Source organism: Hemitrygon akajei, chromosome 4, assembly GCF_048418815.1.
Source record: "Hemitrygon akajei chromosome 4, sHemAka1.3, whole genome shotgun sequence".
NCBI classification, from domain to species: domain Eukaryota; kingdom Metazoa; phylum Chordata; class Chondrichthyes; order Myliobatiformes; family Dasyatidae; genus Hemitrygon; species Hemitrygon akajei.
The window spans coordinates 150125946-150147940 of record NC_133127.1 but is presented as its reverse complement, the minus strand read 5'-3'; the positions used below and the strand labels follow the sequence as shown (position 1 = coordinate 150147940).

The following is a 21995-nucleotide window of genomic DNA, read 5'->3' as shown; positions in this document are numbered from 1 at the left end:
GTATTTTCCTACATTAAACTGTCTCCTAAACCTACTGACCTATTCCTCCCACAAATTTTCAGAATCACAAGTTAAACATAGCTCTATTCTCAAATTCTCATGGTGTTTTCTGAATATAATTTGTAGACTATAACAAAAGCTTCATATAAAATACCATTTGTACAATCTTGTACAAATTGAACTATTTATACAACTTATAATCTTTATTTTTGCCCATCCTTTCAATTCCTATAACTGTGTATTAGAACATCTATGTATGTGGCAACATTCCCAAAATCTGGTTACCATAAGTGAAAACAAACTGATAACAATGCGGATGTAGGCATAAATTATGTGGGGAAACTAAACTTAGTAACAAAATTTACCCAATATATCCACTGGACCTACTTTATAAATTACCAAAACATGTGGTCTTCATGAAAACTTAATTTTAAAATCATTAACAGTATATATTTGAATTTTTAGATCTGCAATACAACATTCACACACCTCTTTAGAAAATTCTTGTCGCGATTTCATGTTAAGATTGCCACCAAGACCTCTAATTAGACTTATTATGAACCCTCCACGTTCCATACATCCATGAAGATGAGAAAGACCATTCAAAACTGTTCCAACCAGACTTGTTTCCACTACAAAGTCATTCTGTAAAAGAAATATCAAGTTTACAATCTACAATCATCTTAATTCTTCATTTATAAGCATTCTGCATTTATAGTCAATGTACTGACCAGTTTTATTAATTACAAACTGCTATTTGAATATTTTGCAGAAAAATTTACACTTTGTTTAACTTTTACAGTTCATTAAATTTGGTAATATTTAGAACCATAAGACATAGGAGAAAATTTGGGCCATTCAGCCCATCAAGTTTACTCGAACATTTAATCATGGCTGATTTAGTATCTCTTTCAACCCCATTCTTCTGCCTTCTTCCCTTAATCATGAGTAAAATATTTACACTTAGTGGCCACTTTATTGGGACATCTGCTTTTTAATGCAAATATCTAATCAGCCAATCATGTGGCAGCAACTCAGTACATAAAAGCATGCAGACATGGTTAGGAGGTATAACTGTCATTCAGATCAAACATCAGATGGGCAAAAATGCGATCTAAGTGACTTTGACCTTGGAATGATTGTTGGTGCTAGAGGCGGTGCTTTGAATATCTCAGAAACTGCTGATCTCTTGGGATTTTCACACACAACAGTCTTTGCAGTTTATAGAAAATGGTGCAAAAAATTAGAAACATCCAGTGAGTGGCAGTTCTATAGATGAAAATGCCTTGTTAATGAGAGCGGTCAGAGAGAAGGGCCAGACTGGTACACGCTGACAGGAAGGTGACAGTAACTCAAATAACCACACATTACAGAAGAACATCTCTGAATGCACATGTTGAACCTCGAAGTAGGTGGGCTACAGCAGCAGAAGACCTCAAACATACACTCAGTAGCCTCCTTATTAGGTACGTGAGGTAACTAATAAAGTGTCCATGGGGTGTATATTCTGCTAGTGCTTGACAGATAATTGTTCAATTTTTGTAAAGGAGCTATTGGTTCAGTGAATTAAAGTGTATTGAAGATCATAGGTAATAAGATGGAAAGTTAACAAAAGTTAATTGAACAGATTTGCTGCCCACAACCATTTCTCACCATCAGAGTTAATTCTGGACACAATAACTCAGTTGAAAACTACATAAACTGCGTAAAGTATCAAACTTAAAAGGGAATCGCTTTTCAAAATGAACTTGGAGTCACCATTTTTATTCAGACAAATAGTTATTACGGATGTAAATACCACATCATGCAATGTGTATTGATTATTTTTGAACTCTAGGAATCAGCAGGACACCCTTGTGATCATTTTTAGCTCTAGCATTGCTGTGTTAATAAGAATTAGCAGCACTAGAAATAACCTGTAGGCACTCAATGCTATGTGAACCTCACATGTGTGAAATTACTAAAGATCAAAGTTATACTGCACACTTAGGTATTGTTCAGTATATTAATAAATATGAGGCATTATTGTTGTTCAGAGGATACTAATACCTCTTCACTTAAATGGCATTTAAGTGGTATAATGCGATGGTGTAAAACTGTGGAGCTGATCATCATTCACTCAAAATTCCAAGCTGGTGGCCCATGGGCTCTTTTACTTCTAGGATGATCCTGGACACAGTCCACTGCCTGAGCCCAGCATATTGAAGTCCAGCGCTGCTACTATAGGGCAGACTACTCTCAATGCAACTGGCCTGCTGCACTAATAGATTGTACTTGACAGCCAGTGAGGCCCCATCTTCAGTCTCATTATCAAAGCTATCACTGTCTCCATAGGTTTCCAATGTTTTTGCATCCACATACAAAATCTCTCTGCATCTATCATAAAAGTGTAGGAAACAAACACTTACAAAGAATTTTTAAAATCTTAACTGACAAAAGAAAATCCCATTGACTTTTCTCATGATACCCAATTTCTACAGTCATTTTAACAGGATTTTAACAGTCTGTGTAAGGTTATATGTACTTGTGCAGATATAACCTTACACAGGCTGAGTGAACAGATTTCTTAGCCTGAGAGCCAGGGATTCTATGAGGAGTTCATGCATGTGAGGTGATAGTCGTGCCTCGGCCTACATTGTAGGCTTTTGCTGGAAAAAGTAGAAGATTTGTTCTTATATTTCTTCTATTTAACATCATTATCATCTTAAAATATTTATCCATATTGTGCAAAAGAATTTAGGATTTGCAAAGGTCACTCACTTGCTTCAAAACCCAGTTCAAGCTCTTCTCAAAGTAGTCGCCAATCCAGTTTTCAAGATTGCTCCTGCATTCATCTGCCTGGTTTCGCAGCCAAGACTTCACCAAAGAATTTACATTTATATCTTCATCACTAAGAATTGGAAACAAGCAGGCATTTTGCAGCATATTAAAATAAATAAGGGGGGTTTGGAGGGGAGGGAAAATGTTTTTTAAAAAATAAATAAATAAATAAATAAATAAATAGATAAGTTACTGTTTTTTATTTTGCTACAACATTTGCACATTTGTTTTAAATTCTGTTGATATCTAGCAAATAAGTCAAAACATTTTAATCTAATATATCATAGACATGTTAATTTCTTTTAGTAATGAGTGAAAATGAGTGCAAAGGAATGCTGTACAGGAAGCATCATCCATCAAGGAGACCCACCACCCAAGCCATGCTCTCTTCTCGCTGCTACCATCAGGAAGACACAGGAGCATCAGAAACTGTTATTACACCCCAACCATCAGGCTCTTGAACCAGAGGGTATAACCAGACAGTCAGAAGAAAATGGCACCAGAGAACAACACAACCAAAGACAAACAACTTCACAAAACTACTTCTTTTACTTCTTCTCTTCTTTCAAATATGATTCTGCTACTATTGGAACCTAGGGTTTACATTTTGATGGTGTGTTCCGGGGTGATTGAGCAATCTGGCACTTTGCTGTCTCTGAGGGAGTTCAGTGAGGTTTTGAGAGAAGTGTGCAGCCTGGAGATGGAGCGCAAGCCCATAATCAACTCAATTTCTCTCCGATCTCGTCGATTAAAGCATCAAGCAAGATTGAAATCAGTGAAGCCAAGAGTGGAAGGCAAACAAGTGTTCATGTTCTCCCCCTCTCTCTCTCCCGCCAGAGGATGGTCCTGGCATCTTGGATCTTGGTCAAGGTTTAATCGATGTGGTTTATAGTTTGGCCTCTGCAGTTCATGTTATGATGTGTTTGTGGTTTCTGGTTCCTCCTTTCTTTATTGCTATTTTATACAATTTTGATTGGTGCGGACTGGCTCTGTAGCCTGCAGTCAATGAACAACACAGTGCTAAACTGAACTGAACGAAACTAAACATTCCTGGATTGTTTCAATGACATTGTGGTTTGATGTTTTATATTCCGTGTTTCTCACTCATTTCTTTGCCATTTGCGCGATTTGGTCTTTTTTTTTGTGTATTGGGTGTTTGATGTTTTCTTTGAACAGGTTCCATGGTGTTTCTTTGTTTTGTAGCTGTCTGTGGGAAGGGGAATCTCAGGGTTGTATAACTGCGGATATACTTTAATAGTAAGTGTACTTTGAATCTTTGAACTTCACTCGCATCATCATTAAACTGTTCCCACAATATGGGCTCAATTTCAAAGACTCTTCATCTCACATTGTTGATATATACTGTTTGTTTGTTTACTTATTATTTTCCCTTTTGTATTTGCAGTTCGTTGCTTTTTGCACATTGGTTGTTTGTCTTGTTGGATGCAGACTTTCATTGAATGTACTTTGTGTCTTGCATTTACTGTGCACAACAAGAAAACAAATCTCAGAGCTGAATATGGTAATATATGTGTAATTTGATAATGGATTTACTTTGAACTTTGAATGAAAAGCCTTTTAAACAGAAAAGTATGAGGAATGGGAATGGGTCAATAAAACCCTTTTTCTTCCTCACAGTCTTTGTTTGTTTATTTAATGATATTGACAATATATTTCATTTTAATTTAATGAAGTTATTCAAGGCCCTGCAGTACAAAAGCTTCCTAATTCTATTGTTTTCCAAATCCTAGTAACAACAGACAAAATATGCTTTATATAATATTCCATAATCTCATGAACTACAACCAGTGGCAATTATCAGAACTATGTTTGGGAAGGAGTAAACCTTACCACCAGCAACAAAAGACACCACATGCTTCCTTTAGAATGGTTATAAAATATAGTTACAAGGCTGTTTCAAACAAAATGACAGCAAATATTTCTATAAAAGCTAAACCCTTGATTGTGTCCAGATGAAGGGTCCCTGTCCGAAATATCAACTGTTTATTCATTTCCATAGATACTGACCTACTGAATTCCTCCAGCATTTTGTGTATGTTGTTCTGGATTTCCAGCATCTGCAGAATCTCTTGTATTTACCTCTTGCATTAGGCAGTTTATTCTTTTCAGTTTGATTAATTGATTAAATTTGGGGTCTGATTGGTACTTTCACAGAAGCATTACTAAGTGAAATGTGAATAGCAGATTGATTTTGGGGAAGACAGGTTTGTGCCAAGAGAAGAGATTATGCAAAGACTGAGTGTAGATGAATGAGAAGTGATCACATGGTGATACAACATTCTTCAGCTGCCAGATAGGGTAAATGCAGGATTCATGTTCCCATGGATGGGGTAGTCTAGAACCAAACTTCACAGTCTCAAAATAAGAACATTAGCCATTCAAGACAAAAATGTAAAGAAATTTCTTCAACAACACTGGAGCGAATCTTTTCAATCCTCTACTCATGAAGGCTGTAAAGGCTCAGTTGTTGAGTATACTCACACCAGAGATTGATGTATTTATAGATATTAAAGGAATTAAGGGTTACAAGGTTAGTGCAGAAAAAGTGAAACTACACTAGTCATGATAATGAACATCAGAACAGACAGAAGGGAGCAAATGGCTTATTCCTGTTTCTGCCTCTAATGTTCATGTGTTCTTACCTCCATTCAAGGAGTTTTTAGAACATTATACACTCTTGGGGTTAATATGCTAAGCAAATTTCCAAACTCTATTTTCAATTGTGCTGCCTTACATTTTTGGATGATGAGGAGAAACCTGCAATGCCTAATGTAAATGAAAGTTGATTACACATGTTAATATTATAGTCTTATGTATCAACCATGATGAAACACCATTACATTTTGAAATCATTTTGACTCAGACTGAGAGTAAAGAATGGCAACACAATTAGACTTACACCCTATGTAAGCTGATTTTGGAGAACACAGGTTGCTGCCAAGTAAAGACGCTATGCAAAGTGTTATGAGTGATGAACAGACCTGGTGGACAATGGGGTGCAGAGTTAACTATTCCCAACCCCCCCCCCGAGAACTACAAACTATTGCTGTTGTTATGCTGCACATGAGAGAGAGACGAAACACAGGCACGAACATTCGCTACAGATAAGAGAGAGAGAGACTGTTGATTTATTATGACTCTTCCTGGATTATTTACTTACACTACAAGGACATTACTTTGTTCGTTAACATTCCTCAGGAGACTGCAGGAGTGGCCTGATTTGATGGACACAGTCATTCAGAATTGATGGATAGCTGAGACCCCATTAGTAGGGATAAAAAGACAGGTCTGGAGAGAGACCCTTCAGGCACACCAGTGGACACTGATTGAGTGTTGGAACCCACAGGAAAGGTGGGGGGCTTTGGAGACCGAACCAGGAGATCGGTCAGTAAAACTCACAGTGTTACAGCAGGGCCGGTGGGGACTTGTGTGTGTGTCCACTCATGCCAGAGTGACGAGTCCACCACAGAAGAAAAGAACGGTCTAGCAGAAGGACAGAGGGGTCATAGCTGAATGACCACCACAACAACGGTGCAACAGAATCAAAAGGCAACGGGAAGGTTTGCTGACTGCAGCTACTTAATCTTTCGCTCTCTCTCTCTCTCTCTCTCTCTCTCTCTCTCTCTCTCTCTCTCTCTCTCTCTCCCCAACAATTACAACACAACAAGCATAACAACCTCAGCACTCATGAACTGAACTGAACTTTATACTTTTCTATGACAATTCATTTACCCCTAGACATCGATAGAGCTTGTTTATTATTGCTTATTATTATTCCTACACTTTTAGGTTTATTACTGCTAACGTGTTATATGTATATTTGCATTATTGGTATTGTTTTGCTTATTTTACTAATAAACACTTTTGAATATAGTACCACCAGACTCCAACGGATACTTCTATCTTTGCTGGTCTGACACCCAGTTACGGGGTACGTAACAAAAGACTAAGTATAGTTGAATGAGAGGTGATCACATGGAAACATACACATTCTTAAGCTGCCTGATAGGGTAAATGCAGAATTCATGTTCCCCTGGCTGGGGTTACCTACAACCAAACTTATAGACTCAAAATAAGAATATCTGCCATGTGCCTAGAAACTTATCAGCATAAAATGCACTCCAGGTTTCATATTTTTATTATCAATTCAGACTAGGAAATCTCTTCATTAAGATATGGTCACACTTATAGCACCTTACCACAATTCATCATATAAAGCAAATAATGTACACTTTATTTTAGAGTTGCTTAATACTTTAGTAGTCCAATTTTACACTGCAGGTTAACCTAATGCTGATTTACTTTCTCAATGTGCTTGTGAGCATTTACATTGCAATCAACATCACTTAATTTTTATCTTATTGTTGTTAATGGAACTTTGTTATATAGTAGCAGAGTTTTCTATGTTACAAAAGTGACCACACCTTAAAATTACTTTATTAGCATTTATGCACAATAATGTTTGTGAAAAATATTACATAAGTTTTTAAACTAATGTATTTACTACATGGGATGTTAAAGAAATCTTGCAGCTAATTTTGCCTGCCCGCTGGAGAAAAGCATTTGAAACTATTTATATTCCATGTACAAGACAGTAAATGAAACAGTGGGATCCAGTAAGGGCTGCTAAATGCACTCACCTCAGGAAAATCATGCCCATTCTGGATATTGTAGCAGGAGAAGCACAGCTAAGATCATGAGTTTCAAACACAAAATTAACATTTGGCCCAAATTGAATTCTTTCTCCATTTGGCATTGTGAGTAGTCGATTATCATCCAGCACAGAGTTTAGAGACTCAATCCACTCAGGATCAATGTCTCCATCACAGATAATCCAAGAGTGAACTTCTAAAGATAAGCATAGTACAATGTTTAGTGTAGAGAACTGGAGGCAATTCTACATGGTGAGAAAGTAAATATGGTTAGGAATACTGCTAAGAGACTACAGAAAAATCAAAGTGAAAATTAAATGCTCCTGAGGATAACATGCTTAGCAAAAACAGAGAAGGGAAAAGGGAAAATAACAAAGATGCACTATTAAAGCTCATTTAATGGCAGTAGCAAGCTGTTACACAAGCTGTAGGACTGTACAGATAGATGGACACAAATAAAAATAATAATACCTCATCTTCTAACAATGCACAGTTCAGCCTTTGTAACTCAAAATGTGTGACATCTTATATAGTTTCCAGGATTCATATTCATAAGTAAGGAGGCCAGTTGAACCGTCAAAGTTATGTTGACTATGAGAGCAATCACACCAATCTACTCCCCCCCACCACTTATTTCCCAATAATCTATTCTCTCGTGACTTTCCTGACACTCGACTACACCAGCACAAGTAGTGTACAGTCTGTTCATTATCTGCTGAGTCATATGATGTGGGTAATCATGGTCTTTCCAGTTCTGTGCTTGTACTTGGCAAATTTTTCTACAGAAGTGGTTTGCCATTGCCTTATTCTAGGCAGTGTCTTTACAAGACGGGTTAACCAAACCATTATCAATACTCTTCAGAAATTGTCTGCCAACAGTGGCCGCATAATCAGGACTTGTGATATCTACCAGCTGCTCCTACGACCATCCACCACCTGATTCCATGGCTTCACATGACCTTGGTCAGGGTCTATGCAGATACTATACATTGCCCAAGGGTGACCTGCAGGCTATTGGAGGGAAGGAGCACCTTACACTTCCTTCGGTAGAGATGACTCTCCACCCCACGACCAAAGAAGTTAATAGGTTCTTGATTAGTAAGAGCATCAAAGGTTACAGGGAGAAGGCAGGAGAATCAGATTGCGAGGGATAATAAATCAACCATGATGGATTGGTGAGCAGACTCAAATGGCAGAAATGGCCTAATTTTGCTCCTGTTTTATGGACTCACATAGCCTAAACCAATATAGCCTGCTTGTATACATTATAAATTCATCTTCTATAATGGGGAAAGGGTAGTTCATATTCAATATTTTCATTAGTTATGATCTATAAATGAATGGGGCAGTTAGAGAATGAGAAGATAGATAAAAGAGGGGAAAATCAAATAAAACAGTTGATGCTGAAAAAATGAATGAGAGAGAAAATGCTGAAAGTACTCAGCAGGTCTGGTTGCATCTGTGAGAAGAAAACAATCAATGTTTCAGGTCAGACCCTTTGTTTTACATAGCTTCTACAACTTCAGGAAACTTGATTACTCAGTCCATATTAATCATTCATCTGTAATATTAACACAGCTTGTTTTTTCCCCACTGGTCTACAAGACTTGTCACGTTATCGTTTAGATGTCCTGACCTGAGCCCAGCGCATAATGCAAATTACAATAAAATTACAGCAGCACATCTACTTGCAAAGATTCAGCATGACAACTGAAACTTTGATAAACGTCTGTAAATGTTTGGTGGACAATATATTGATATTGCATCCCAGCTTGGTATGGAATCACCAATGCCCCTGAACGTGAAATCTTAAAAATCCCCTATATATAGCCCAGTCCATCAGATACGCTCTCTTCTCACCACTACCATCAGAAAGAAGGCACAGGAGCCTCAGAACTCATACCACCAGGTTCAGGAACAGTTATTACCACTCAACTATCAGACTCTTGAAAAGCAGGAGTAACTTCACTCAACTTCACCTACCCCATCGCTGAACTGGTCTCACGCCTATGGACTCACTTGCAAGGATTCCTCATCTCATGTTCTCAACACTTATTGCTTATTTATTTTCTTTTTCTTTTGTACTTGCACAATTTATTGTTTTACAACATTGAATCACAGTGGATTTAATTTGGCTTTTTTGACACTGATCAACAGAAAAAGACTTTTATGTCAAAGTGAAAATAGATCTCTACAAAGTGATCTAAATTAATTACAAATAAAAAACAAAAAATAATTGATTCCATAATTATTCACCCCCTTCAAGTTAGTATTTAGTAAATGCACATTTGGCAGCAATTACAGTCTTGAGTCTGTGGGGATAGGTTTCTTAACAGCTTTGCACATCTGGGCATTGCAAATTTTCCTCATTCTTCTTTACAAAACTGCTCAAGCTCAGTCAGATTGCATGGGGATCCTAAGTGAACAGCCCTTTTCGAGTCCAGCTGCAAATTCGCAATTGGATTGAGGTCTGGACTCTGATTTGGCCACTCCATGACATTAACTTTGAGGTTTTACAGCCATTCCTGTGTAGCTTTGGCTTTATGTTTGGGGTCGTTGTCTTGCTGGAAAACGAATCTTCTCCCAAGTCACAGTTCTCTTGCAGACTGCATCAGTTTTACCTCCAGGATTTTCAGTTTCATCAGACCATAGAACCTTCTTCCAGCTGACTTCAGAGTCGCCCACATGCCTTCTGGTAAACTCTAACCAAGATTTCAAGTAAGCTTTTTTCAACAGTGGCTTTCTCTTTGCCTCTTTCCAATAAAGCTGTGACTGGTGAAACACCTGGGGAACAGTTGTTGTATGCACAGTCTCTCCCATCTCAGTCACTGAAGCTTGTAATTCCTGCAGAGCTGTCACTGGTCTATTGGGGACCTCCCTCATAGACCCCTTCTTGCACGATCACTCAGTTTTTGAGGACAACCTGCTCTAGACAGATTTACAGCTGTGCCATATTATTTCCATTTCTTGATGATTGACTTAACTGTACTCCAAAGGACAGTCAGTGGAAATTTTCTTGTATCCATCTCCTGACTTGTGCTTTTCAATAACCTTTTCTTGGAGTTGCTTGGAGAGTTCTTTTGTCTTTATGCTATAGTTTTTGCCAGGATACTGACTCACCAACATTTGAACCTTCCAGATACAGGTGTATTTTGGCTGCAATCAATTGAAACACCTTGACTGCATGCAGGTCTTCAAAAACAGATCTTTATTTAACTAATTACATGCCTTCTAGAACCAATTGGCTGAACCAGTGATGATCTAGTGTGTCATATTAAAGGTCTTTTTCTGTTGATCAGTATCAAGAAAGCCAAATTAACACCACTGTGATTCAATGTTGTAAAACAATAAAACAGGAAAACTTCCAAGGTGGGTGAATACATTTTATAGGTAGTCTATGTCAAGTGGACAGTTTCTAAACTGAACTTGTAAAAATCAATATTCCACTTAACAAATATTTATTAAAGACAACACAAGTTAGAATAAGCACTTATTTTTAAACTGATTTCAATATATGTCTTCAAGTAAGACCCTGCAAAATGCAATATAAATATAACATCTATCTATTTTGATCAGTGCACATAATCCTTTCAACTTTTTGCAACACTTTGACCATTTTATTCAGCAGTTCATTAGTACTTACCTTGTGGCTCACGAACAACCTGACGGGCACTATTCGTCAGCACACCATCAGTCCATTCTCGAGTATCTATGTCAATGTGTCCCAGAAGCTGATGGCGTGGCATGGCTTTAGGATTTATTGTGTACTGCTTCACCACCTTGTTTATTTTGCCAAGAGCTGCCTGCAACATTCGCCACAGAACTGATTTTCCTGCACCACTTGGCCCCACAATAACTACTCCCATTCTCTGACGTAACTGTTCGAAAAGTTCCAAAGCTTTTTTTATCTACAAAGTAGCAGATGTACAAATGTTAGCAAAGAATATAAAATTAAATTGACACCTAAATACAAGTGGTTGTTAATGGCTACCTAAATTTGTAAAAATGACAAAATGCATCATTGTTTCTTTTGAGAATACTCTGGTTCTTTCAATAAATAAAACACAGTTTTCTCTAACTTAGAGATAGCCTGATTCAACAGGAAAATTGATCATCAATTTCAAAGCAAAGCTTAATTGACAACATTACAGCAACTTAAATTTAAAATAAAGAAGATTTCTGCATCCAGCATGAGAAACACTAAGAGTATATAATTCGTACATCAATAACAAAGATATAATGCAAAATTAACATCAACAATAACATTCAATATTGATTTATGTAGCACAAATATTTAAATCATTCTTTTAAAGTATAAATACATAACTAATACCAGTTTTTAAACAATAGTTGTTCAATTTAATATACAGTATTTGTCAATACCATATTAAATTTGTAGCTTTCTGAGAATTTCACAATGTATAGTAATTGTCTAATTAAAGGTCATGCTAACAATTAATTGAACCATTTACTAAGTGGAATATTTTCATGATTAATATAAGTAGAAGTGTTGTACTGAAAATCTCTTGAATGGTTAATTTATCAGGAATCTCAATAAAGCAAAAATATTTTTGTGACTTGATTTTTGTTGCATATCTGACTGTATATTGATCTGATTGTGTATCTGACTGCCCATACAGATATACAAAATGGTTATGCATATAATCTTAGTGTTTGGGCAATACCTTCCCACATTTCCCCTCTTTATTGTTTATACATTGCGATGGAGATGCAACATAAAAAATTTTACTCCCTTGGATGTAAGAAATGAAATAAATAAATATAAGTACAAAGACAAATACAAATTTTAAAAATTACTCAAGTTATTCTACAACTTTCCATCTGACAATTCATGCTGTATAGTAAGATTGAAAAATATGAAAAGTATTTCAAATAAAAGTTTCAGCCTTTAGATTTGTTTTTATACTCACCTGGTTGGGTACAATTTCAAGGTATGCTTCCTCAAATGCTTCATGTAGAGCTACAGTCAGCTCAACATATTCAACATCTTTAAAATTAACACCAGGGAAAATATCTCTCACTAAAGCATCAAACCGTGTGCAGTCAGCAAACGTTAATTTTGACATGGTATTAAGACGGAGAGCCTGCACTACAATATGACTCTCATCAACTGTAAAACAAAGAAATAAGGAAATAATATTCACATTTTTCAATATGCATCTTAACTCCTGAGCTGGTTTGTAAGCTCCCAGCACAAAATACATGAAGCAACAAAGCATTAATATCTACTTTTTAAAATTTCTTTGCATTCCCATAAGGAAGCTAATTCCAAAAGAAAGTACTGAAAAATCTGTAACATTGTTCAATATATCAAAGAGAATTATGCTTTTAATATAAATACGCACTGGTGTTGCAGTTTGTACAGTTACGAACGTCCAACTTACGGACAACTCGTACTTACAAACCGAGGAAGGAGAACGCTGTCCGCCATTTTAAGTCACTGCCGTTGACACTGTGTTGAGTGCTTAACTTTGTATTTGGCTTAAATTTTTCTTAGTAAGATTCACCCTGAATCACCCAACGTTCCAGTCGGCTGGTGGTGCAGTGAAATCAACACCAGGCTGGAGAACAAAGTTTCCCGAGTTCGATCCAGTGATAGACCGTTCCCATGCTGGGTTGATGTCGAGCTCGCAACTCGACTTCATAAAAAAAAACACTGCCACCTCCAGTTTCAATTCTGTTGTGGAGGATCAACTACTCAAACCCAGCATAGCCCCCATTTGTCCCATTTAGCCTGTCTCAGTGCGGTGGTCCTTAGGACCCAGTTGATCTCGGGAGCCGGCAAAGCTCGGGAGCCGCCGCCCACAGTGTTTCTGTTCCATTGACGGGAAGCGATCGCGATTGAAAATAAAGTGGAAATAATAAAGCGTTTGGAAAGAGGTAAAACGCCATTGGTCATTGGAAAAGAGTTAGGCTACAGTCGGTCAACAATCAGAGCAATTTTAAAGGATAACGGATAAAGTGAGTATAATGGGGCATTCAAAAGGCACTGCCCCGATGAAAGCTACAATTATTACTAAGCAACGCAGTGGTTTAATTATTGGAATACATACGTTTCTTAAGTGTTTTATATGCATAGAAAGGTAAAATATATACAAACGTTTGTACTATATACTAAGACAAATGTTTGACTAACCGACACTAAATAATACCGGATGTACTTGTTCTGACTTCCGTACAAATCCAACTTAAAGACGGACTCAGGAACGGAACTCGTACGTAACCCAGGGACAGCCTGTATTCAGTTTTAAGTGCATATATATATATATATATATATATATATATATCTAGTTTATAGAATATCATACTATGTAAACTAAAACACTTCCAATCAAACTCATTCACATTTAATGATACATATTAAACAAACATGATATACACTGCATCATTTACTGTTTTGTTCCATATTTTAGTATCACAACTTATATTCCTTCTAATTTAATTACTGAAATAGTTTAAATCATGTTTCTTTGAGCACAGCGTATACATTAAAGCAGAGCTGGCTGATAATGACAAATGTTACATTTCTACAGAGGTTACGTGTATTATTAAAGATCACTGCAAGCCTTACTTTCTCTTCTGCTTTTTTTTAGCTGCTGAAGCAGACTTCCACAACCCTTCAGGACAGTCTTCAATGCTCTCAGACCCCAGTCATAGTGTTGCTGTGGCATAAGGAGCTCTCTGAAACACCACCAGAAACATACTTTAAATAAAAACCTAATTAGATAAAGTAGTTTATAACTTGGGTCTTTTAAAAAAGATTTATCCTGCAAGTATGCCACATGAAGTCTCGTGCCCTCCTTATTAGAGATATCGGGGATTTCAAGGGCTAAAGGGCTGAACACAAGCTCTTGAGGCTATATCACAAACCCATCACACACTCACACTACTTGTAAATCAGCAGAATTTTCCATCAAATTGTAATGTTATAAATAGATGGTTTAACGAAATAAAAAGTTTGTAACAATAACATGACACAGTACTTAATAATATTTCAAATTCCTCCTTTAGGAAAACAGAAACCAATACAAATTATTAAATTACGATAAATTATATTATATATTATAAATTATAAATTACTATAAATTATAAATCTATTAAATGACAGCCTGCACCAGCCTGTTCTAATAGCTTTTTATGATGCTCTTCCCTTTCCTCATTGATGTTTTCACATTTTCCTGACTTTCTCCACAAATGGCAAATGCTTGCCTGCAATATAACTTGCTAGGCATTCAGAAATCACACAATTAATCATTTGCATCAGAAGCATATTCATTGTTGTTATGCATTAGTCAATTTGTCCAAGAAAGATATTAAGCTGGGATAGAAACCATTCATGTGCTGATAGTTCAGAAACAATGAAGCCCCAGAACTTAAAGACAATGTCTGTTTTTCAAATAGTGTCCTGAAGAAGCAAATGATGACGGACAGGATTCTTTTAACATCTTACTCAATACATTGTTTTCCAATAATCGTTCACTCCTGCAGAATACCCATTGCAAGCTTAGATAATTCCTTGAAAGAAACTTGTACTAACATCTTCTAACAAAGAAACAATTTCAAAATAATGCAAATGTTAGCTTAGAACCTTTAGCAGTTCAGCAACATTTATAAGGAAAATCTGTTTAAATTTTAGTTTACCTACTCCAAGATTTCCCAGTCAGTTTCTTGCTTGTCTTCCTTTTCACCACTTCTCTTTATCTCAATTCTTCCTTGAGTCATTATTCTCTCTCACTCACACTTCTTCCCTCCTTTCCCATCTCCTCTATCCAGCTTTTCTTTTCTTGTTCATCTTCCTCACACCTTTCCAATATTCTGTCATCTTTCCACCATATCTCTCTCAAGCTCCTGCTAATACTATTCATCTTTCAATACCCTTTCCCTCCTATTGTATTTTCTTCTTTCTCTTTATTTCTAGTCTTTTGTATTTCCTACTCTCTCTCTTCTACTACGACTAATTTTTTGTGATGTCTTCCACCACACATTCATTTTCTTTATTTTCTCTCCTAACATTACATACAGCAACCTTTACATTTAACCATGCTCCTATTTTTCCACCTCTCTGGTATACAAATGACTAAGGAAGTGAGAGAGCAACACTCGTAGGGAATTTCAATCTTATCCCTTGACTCTCTTATTTCCACTCTCTCTCTCTGAATTTACTGCCCTCTCTTTCTTTCACAGCCTTTCCACATAAAACTTTGCTACCCTTAAACCATGCATTTTCTCTCAGAACTCTTCTAATTCACTACTTCAATCCAACAACTACATCTGAAAATATACTCATCGACCCCTTTACAAATCATATATGTCCATGTTCTTTGTCTTATGCTAATGTCCTCAGACCGAACCCTGTATTTACAGTTAACACGAGTGAATCTGCAGATGCTGGAAATAAATAAATGTATTTACAGTTGTTAATTTGCTCGACCTTGAAAATCTATGTCGCTCATCCTATCTTTTCCTCAACAATCTCTCCTCATTTTTGCAGCCATACAAGGCAAATGCTCAGAAAAATTGTAACCACCTCAACAAGTCTATATTGCCCACCAAGATTTAGAGTCTTAACTTCTCCTGTAAAATAAACAAATTATTCTACATTGTAAATAACTCCAATCTCCTGGCAGTAACAGAAATAAAAGAAAACCATTTAACTCATTCAGCATGATCATGACTTTTCTGTAATCTGATTCTATAAATAGCTCCCTTTGCCCAAAACCTCATAATATTTACTGGACAACAAAAAAAAAGTCTCAGATTAACAATTGTTCATGAGACTGCTAAACCTCCACTGGCCTATGCATGTAGTGCTTAACTTAGATATAGCTCTAATTCTTAAATATTGCTTAGTCCTAAACTCCTCAGCAAGAGGAAATAGTACACCTCCATCTATCAGTTGCCCTTAATATTGCAAACATTTCAATCAAAGCACCAATGTATATTTCCTAAATTGTGTGCTTCAAAATAAACATGACAGTTTGGATGAGGATAATCACAGTTTTGGAAGCTGCAGTAAGACCTAATTCCATTACACTTTATTACTCTGAATTTAAAGGACTGTAATCTTTTCTTGGCCTGCCCTACTTCATTGCAATGTCCACAAGAATATTTAATACTTCTAGAACCTCCGAAGTTTCTCAAATCATAAAATAAAACTTCAGTGACATACAATTTTTCAGATCCAAAGCAGATAACCAGTTTTCACAAATTTAAAATTCACATTTTGTGTTTAAATGTATCCATGGCTTCAATTTTTGTTAACTCTTCAAGATTTTAAAGATGCTCTCATTTTTCCCATTCCTATAAATCCAGCTTCTTTCTATTGGCAACAGTGCAGTCAGCACTGTTTGCTTTGGAATTTCATCCTCCAACAAAATAACAAACATTGCAAAGGAGTATTATCAAACTAAGTTTGGCACTGATTTGCATTAACAAATATTAATAAAGTGACCAAAGGCATACATCTTAAGAAACATCATTTCAGATCCTGGTATCTGAAGGGAAGTCAGAGCATTTATCATTAGGCACATCTAAAAAGGTCAGAAATGTAATAATGCAAATAGCTTCAAGATCTGTGAAATATACACCACTGTGGAGGGGATACACCATTAGCCAACTTGAAAACAGGCTGATAATTTTCTGAAATCCAAGTTATTTTTATTCAAGAGCTAATATAGGTCAGTAGTTATTGTTGAAAGGGACTGGGTTTTAACAAGAACACGTGCAGCCGAAATCTTGGTTATATATTTTTGAAGACTCAAATATGGAAATCCAGCCAAAAGAGCGTTCTAATAAAAAATGGGAACTAACAAAGGGAGGGATGATGGCTTTGGTAGCAGACAAACTGAGGGAAGAAAAGTTAAGTTAGTAAGAGAACCTTAGTGAAAGTGAAAATATGTGATTAGAAGGTTAAAGATGAGGATCTATAAGGGGCTGGATTTAAAGAAATAAAAAATGTGGAAGGATCTTTAAGAGGTATAAGAATTTATTGGAAAAGTTGAAGCCTTAAATGAAACATCGACCTGCCCATTATACATTGAAATGAGTTTCACTTCTACTTGACAGAAATATCAAAGACATTGTTGCCAAATGAACATAGAACTGGTAGAAATATTTACAATTAACACATTTCATTACAAAGAAAAACTGTATTTGAATACATACTTAGATAAGTTAAAGAGGGCCACTAGTTTTCTTCCCAACATTTTACCATCTTTAAATCCTTCTGAGTAAAGAATCACTTCAGCAATAAGCTCGTTATCAGGCCGTGACATAGCGACAGGCCGAAAAAGTTGTTTCAGATTATCGGGGAGTTTTTGTCGTCCTCCGTAACCTTTTCCAGCAGGATTCATGGTAATGAATATTCCAGAATTCGAATCCAGATCAACCTAAAATTATAAGTAAGCCAGCTCATAACCATTTACACTAAAATAACAAGATTAGACTATAAAAATGTAATTACAAAACTATATTATAATGCAATTCCCCATAAATTACAAACTATCCTTGTAATGGAACAATGGCTCTCATTTTGGTGGATATGTTTATTTAACAAATTAAGGGATTCCAATTGCAACTGATTTACTAATTCACTCATTATAAGAATAATAAGATAGTGCCAAATGACCGCTTAAATTCCTCTCTTTAATCTCTCTTATTTTCCTTTTCAAGGTGACTGGGGTTCTATCAAGGTCCCTGATCTGCAACAGCACTCAAACTGTTTTTTTGCGGCAATGAGTTCCCATTCTAGGAGCTCAGCAACTGAGCACCAGTTTTCCAACATTCTCCAGGTGCGGTATGTAAGATGTCAGGGTGTGGCCCTGTGGACAACCAATTCCAGGCCGGTGCTATCAACTCAGGCATTGCAGGAGAAGGAACATCAGATTTTTTCAGCAGCAGATGCTATGGACGGAGGTCTCTGTGCTCAAGCAATCGCTTATTTTCTCTCTTTCTCCCGATGGTAGGGATAGTTTGCGGCTGATTCTCGAGTTGTAAATCTCAGAATAAAAAGCAACGCAGCAGATCATAACTGTAACAGCAACTGTTTGTTAGCCTCCCCTTTCGCTGTGAAATGGGTGGCATCCCTCTGTCCCTTGTTGGTGAGAGAGTGAGAGACTGTGGCATGTCGAGGTATCAGGTAAAATAGTTTTTGTTGACTGCAGATCACAGTCTCCCTTTGGGGTCTTTGCTATTGCTTGATGGGTGGTGGGCACCAACACCTTCTGCTGAAATGGGTGGAAGCATGGGGGGACGTTGATGCTTTGATGCTGCTTGTGTGAGGGGGAGAGGGGGCTTTGGGGCTCCATCATTTTTCTATCATTTATTCTTTGGGGTTCTGCTCTTTCATGGATGTCTGTGAAGAGCAAGAATTTCAGGTTGTATACCGTATACATTCTGATATTAAATAGAACCACTCCAACCTGTCCTCTGGCTGCTCCTTCAGATCCCTGGTTTGATATTATTTGTATAATAGACTAGATAATACTGAGTTAGAGAATCCAGGCACTTAATCTAAAAGTATTGTAAGAAGTCATAGAGTACCAATTCAATGGCAAAGCCTAAGTGTGTAAACAGTAACACACATAAAATACTGAACTCAGCAAATCAGATAATATTACAGTCAAAGTTCCGGGCTGAGATCCTTCATCACAACCATAACAAAGTACCTTCATCATGACCATTACAAAGTAGCTGATGCTTCATCTTGAGACAATCTCTTATGTATGATTAAGTTTTACTGTGAATCCATGTTTAATGTCTCTAGACTTACAATCAATGGTGGGGGGGGGGAGTCTTGGAGGGGGCTGAGGTGCTTGAGAATGCATGTTCAAATCAAGTGCTAAACAAATTTGTGGCTGATAAAGGCAAAATTTCCATCAGAATCAAAATCAGATTTAGTATCATTAATATATGCCATGAATTTTTTTGTTTTCTGGTGACAATAATGTACAGATATAAATTACAAAATAGATAAATAGTGCAAAAAGGAATGCTGAGGCAGTGTTCACAGACAATTCAGAAAAAGCTACTGTATCTCTGTTTCTTCAGGCTCATATACCTCCTCCCTGATGGTAGTAACAAGAAGAGGGCATGACCTAAGTGTACTGAATAGTGAGGGTCCTTACTGATGGATACTTCCTTCTTGAGGCACCTTCTGTTGAAGTTGTCCTCGACAGTGGGTAGAACAGTGAAGTTGGCTGAGTCTTTAACCCCTTCAAGTCTCTTGTAAACCTATGCATTGGAGCCTCCATACCAGCCTGTGATGTAAACTGCCAGAATGCTCTCCAGCATACAGCCACAGAGATTTTAAAAAGATTTAGTGATACACTGAATCTCCTCAAACCCCTAACTAACTACAGCCACTGACATGCCATCTTCATAATTGTACCAATGGGCCCAGAATAGATCCTCCAAGATGGAGACACCTCAGAACTTGAAGATAGTCATCCTTTTCACCAATAAAATCTCAATGAGGACTGTGTTTTTCCAACTGCCCCTTCCAGAAGTACACAAACAGTTATTTGGTCTTGCTGATGTTGAGTGTGAGATTGTAGTTGGGAAACCAATCAACAAACTGATCTATCTCACTCCTGTATGCCTCCTTACCACCATCTGAGATTCTACTAACAACAGTAGTGTCATCAGTGAATTTATGGCAAGCATCTGAGCTCTACTTAGCCCACTACTCTACTCTACTCCACACTCATGACAGTGTGGCAAAGCACACATCCTTGAGAATTGCTCTGGTGTTGATTGTCAGCAAGGAGATGTTACTACCAATCTACACTGACTGTGGTTTTCCGATAAGGAAGTCAAGGATCCATTTCCAGAGACCCAGTTTTTGAAGTGTGGTGATTGGTAAGTGCTACAGAATAGGCCTTCCTTTCAAGGAACACGTCAAGCAAATCTAGGATTAGGTTAGGATCTGGATCCAGGACCAAGGATTCACAGGGGAAAGAAACTAAGAGGGAATTGTCATATAGTTGTGGCAAGGGTTAGCTGGCAGTAGTAGAATCTGTGATTACCTGTAAAAGCAGTGAATGTTAACAATTCAAGTGCCTAAAAGTAGCAATCAAAAAGGATTGCACTGGATAGAAACTGAAACGCATGTCATATGATCAGCACAAGAAAAAGATGATAATAGGTTAGCAGTAGCTTGATTATGTCAGACAGTTGGTGCCAGCGACTGGGACGGTGACTGAGAGATCCAAAAATGAGCCAATAAATAATGACTTTGAAGGGACCTACCCAAGTCACATACTCAACACTGAGCTGAGACCTGTTCAGTAAGGCCCCTTTACTGTAGAACAAGCAATTAATCCAGACAGGTTTTCAGAGTTACACTTTGGATTAATGTGTCCTAATTACTCCCAGAAATGCTTTTAACCAGCATGTGGAATGAAAGAATTACTTGCATGTTTGATATGGAAAAATGCTTTACTCGTGGTCATAAAATTCATCAGAAGAGCATCGCATTAAAGCTTCACAGTAACCTGGAAGATCATTGTGTTGGATTGTAGGAAACAGCAGGCAATTGATTCCTTTATAGAAACTCTTTATACAGCAGACTAAATAAATCATATTAAAACTTGCTATTTCTATTATTTAATGCCAGCTGGTTCAAAATATGACTAAAAAGAATTTTTCTCTGTCAAATTCGGCACAACATTGTGGGCCAAAGGGCCTGTAATGTGCTGTACTATTCTATGTTCTATGTTCTAAATGAAGAAATATACCTGCTTCCCCAGCAACTCACAGAACCGCCTGTGATTTTTCAGGGCATCCTGAATAGCCTGAATTTGCATTGAAACAGCAGACAGTACGGCTTCCTCCAGACGATTGAACTCATCGAAGCAGCCCCACGCACCACATTTCACCAAACCAATAAAAATTCGGCCCATTGATTTCACATCAATACCCTTCAAGAATAACGATAAGAAATCAAAGACGAAAATAATTTCTTTAAACATAGGATTCAAATATTTTAAAGTAAACAATCATTCAGTAAGTACATAGCAATCTTGCAATGCTGATTGAAGAGCATTTAATAACTCTTGTTATAAGTTGTGCCAGGAATTAGCAAAGTCCAATACTGATAATAACATAATACTGCTTTTTACATTTCAGTCCCTGATGTGGATTGAAGCCTAATCACTTCATTCAGCTACAATCAAAGATTCGACCAGCTTAATCTCTACCAGTATGGTTTGACATCCCCTTGACCTCGATATGGGAAAACTCACCCAGCATTGCAATCAATTCTAGTTGACCTGGTATCTCACATGAAAGCAAACTTTCACTGATGAACAAGTCTTCTAGCAGTTTATCTAAACAGGCATTCTTGTGCATCTGCACATTCCATAACGTATTACCATCAAGGATAATCTTTTAATTATTTGCATTCACACACGTTTGTTCCCCTCCAGTGGTCACGGAATTCAGTAGCACTGACTTTTTTCCAGTTTTAATTAGGGATACGAA

The 21995-nt window shown here is 37.0% G+C and overlaps 1 protein-coding gene across 1 annotated transcript in view; it reads right to left on the bottom strand.

The window, feature by feature from the left end:
- dync2h1 (dynein cytoplasmic 2 heavy chain 1) overlaps positions 1-21995 on the bottom strand; it is a 440753-nt gene that overhangs the window by 309869 nt on the left and 108889 nt on the right. Inside the window, exons 36-43 of the mRNA XM_073043598.1 lie at positions 21251-21433; positions 17679-17902; positions 14086-14195; positions 12425-12624; positions 11137-11401; positions 7482-7689; positions 2761-2890; positions 490-645 (exon numbers count right to left, since the gene is read on the bottom strand). Coding sequence (XP_072899699.1) covers positions 490-645; positions 2761-2890; positions 7482-7689; positions 11137-11401; positions 12425-12624; positions 14086-14195; positions 17679-17902; positions 21251-21433 — 1476 coding nt within the window. The remainder of the gene's footprint in view (positions 1-489; positions 646-2760; positions 2891-7481; positions 7690-11136; positions 11402-12424; positions 12625-14085; positions 14196-17678; positions 17903-21250; positions 21434-21995) is intronic.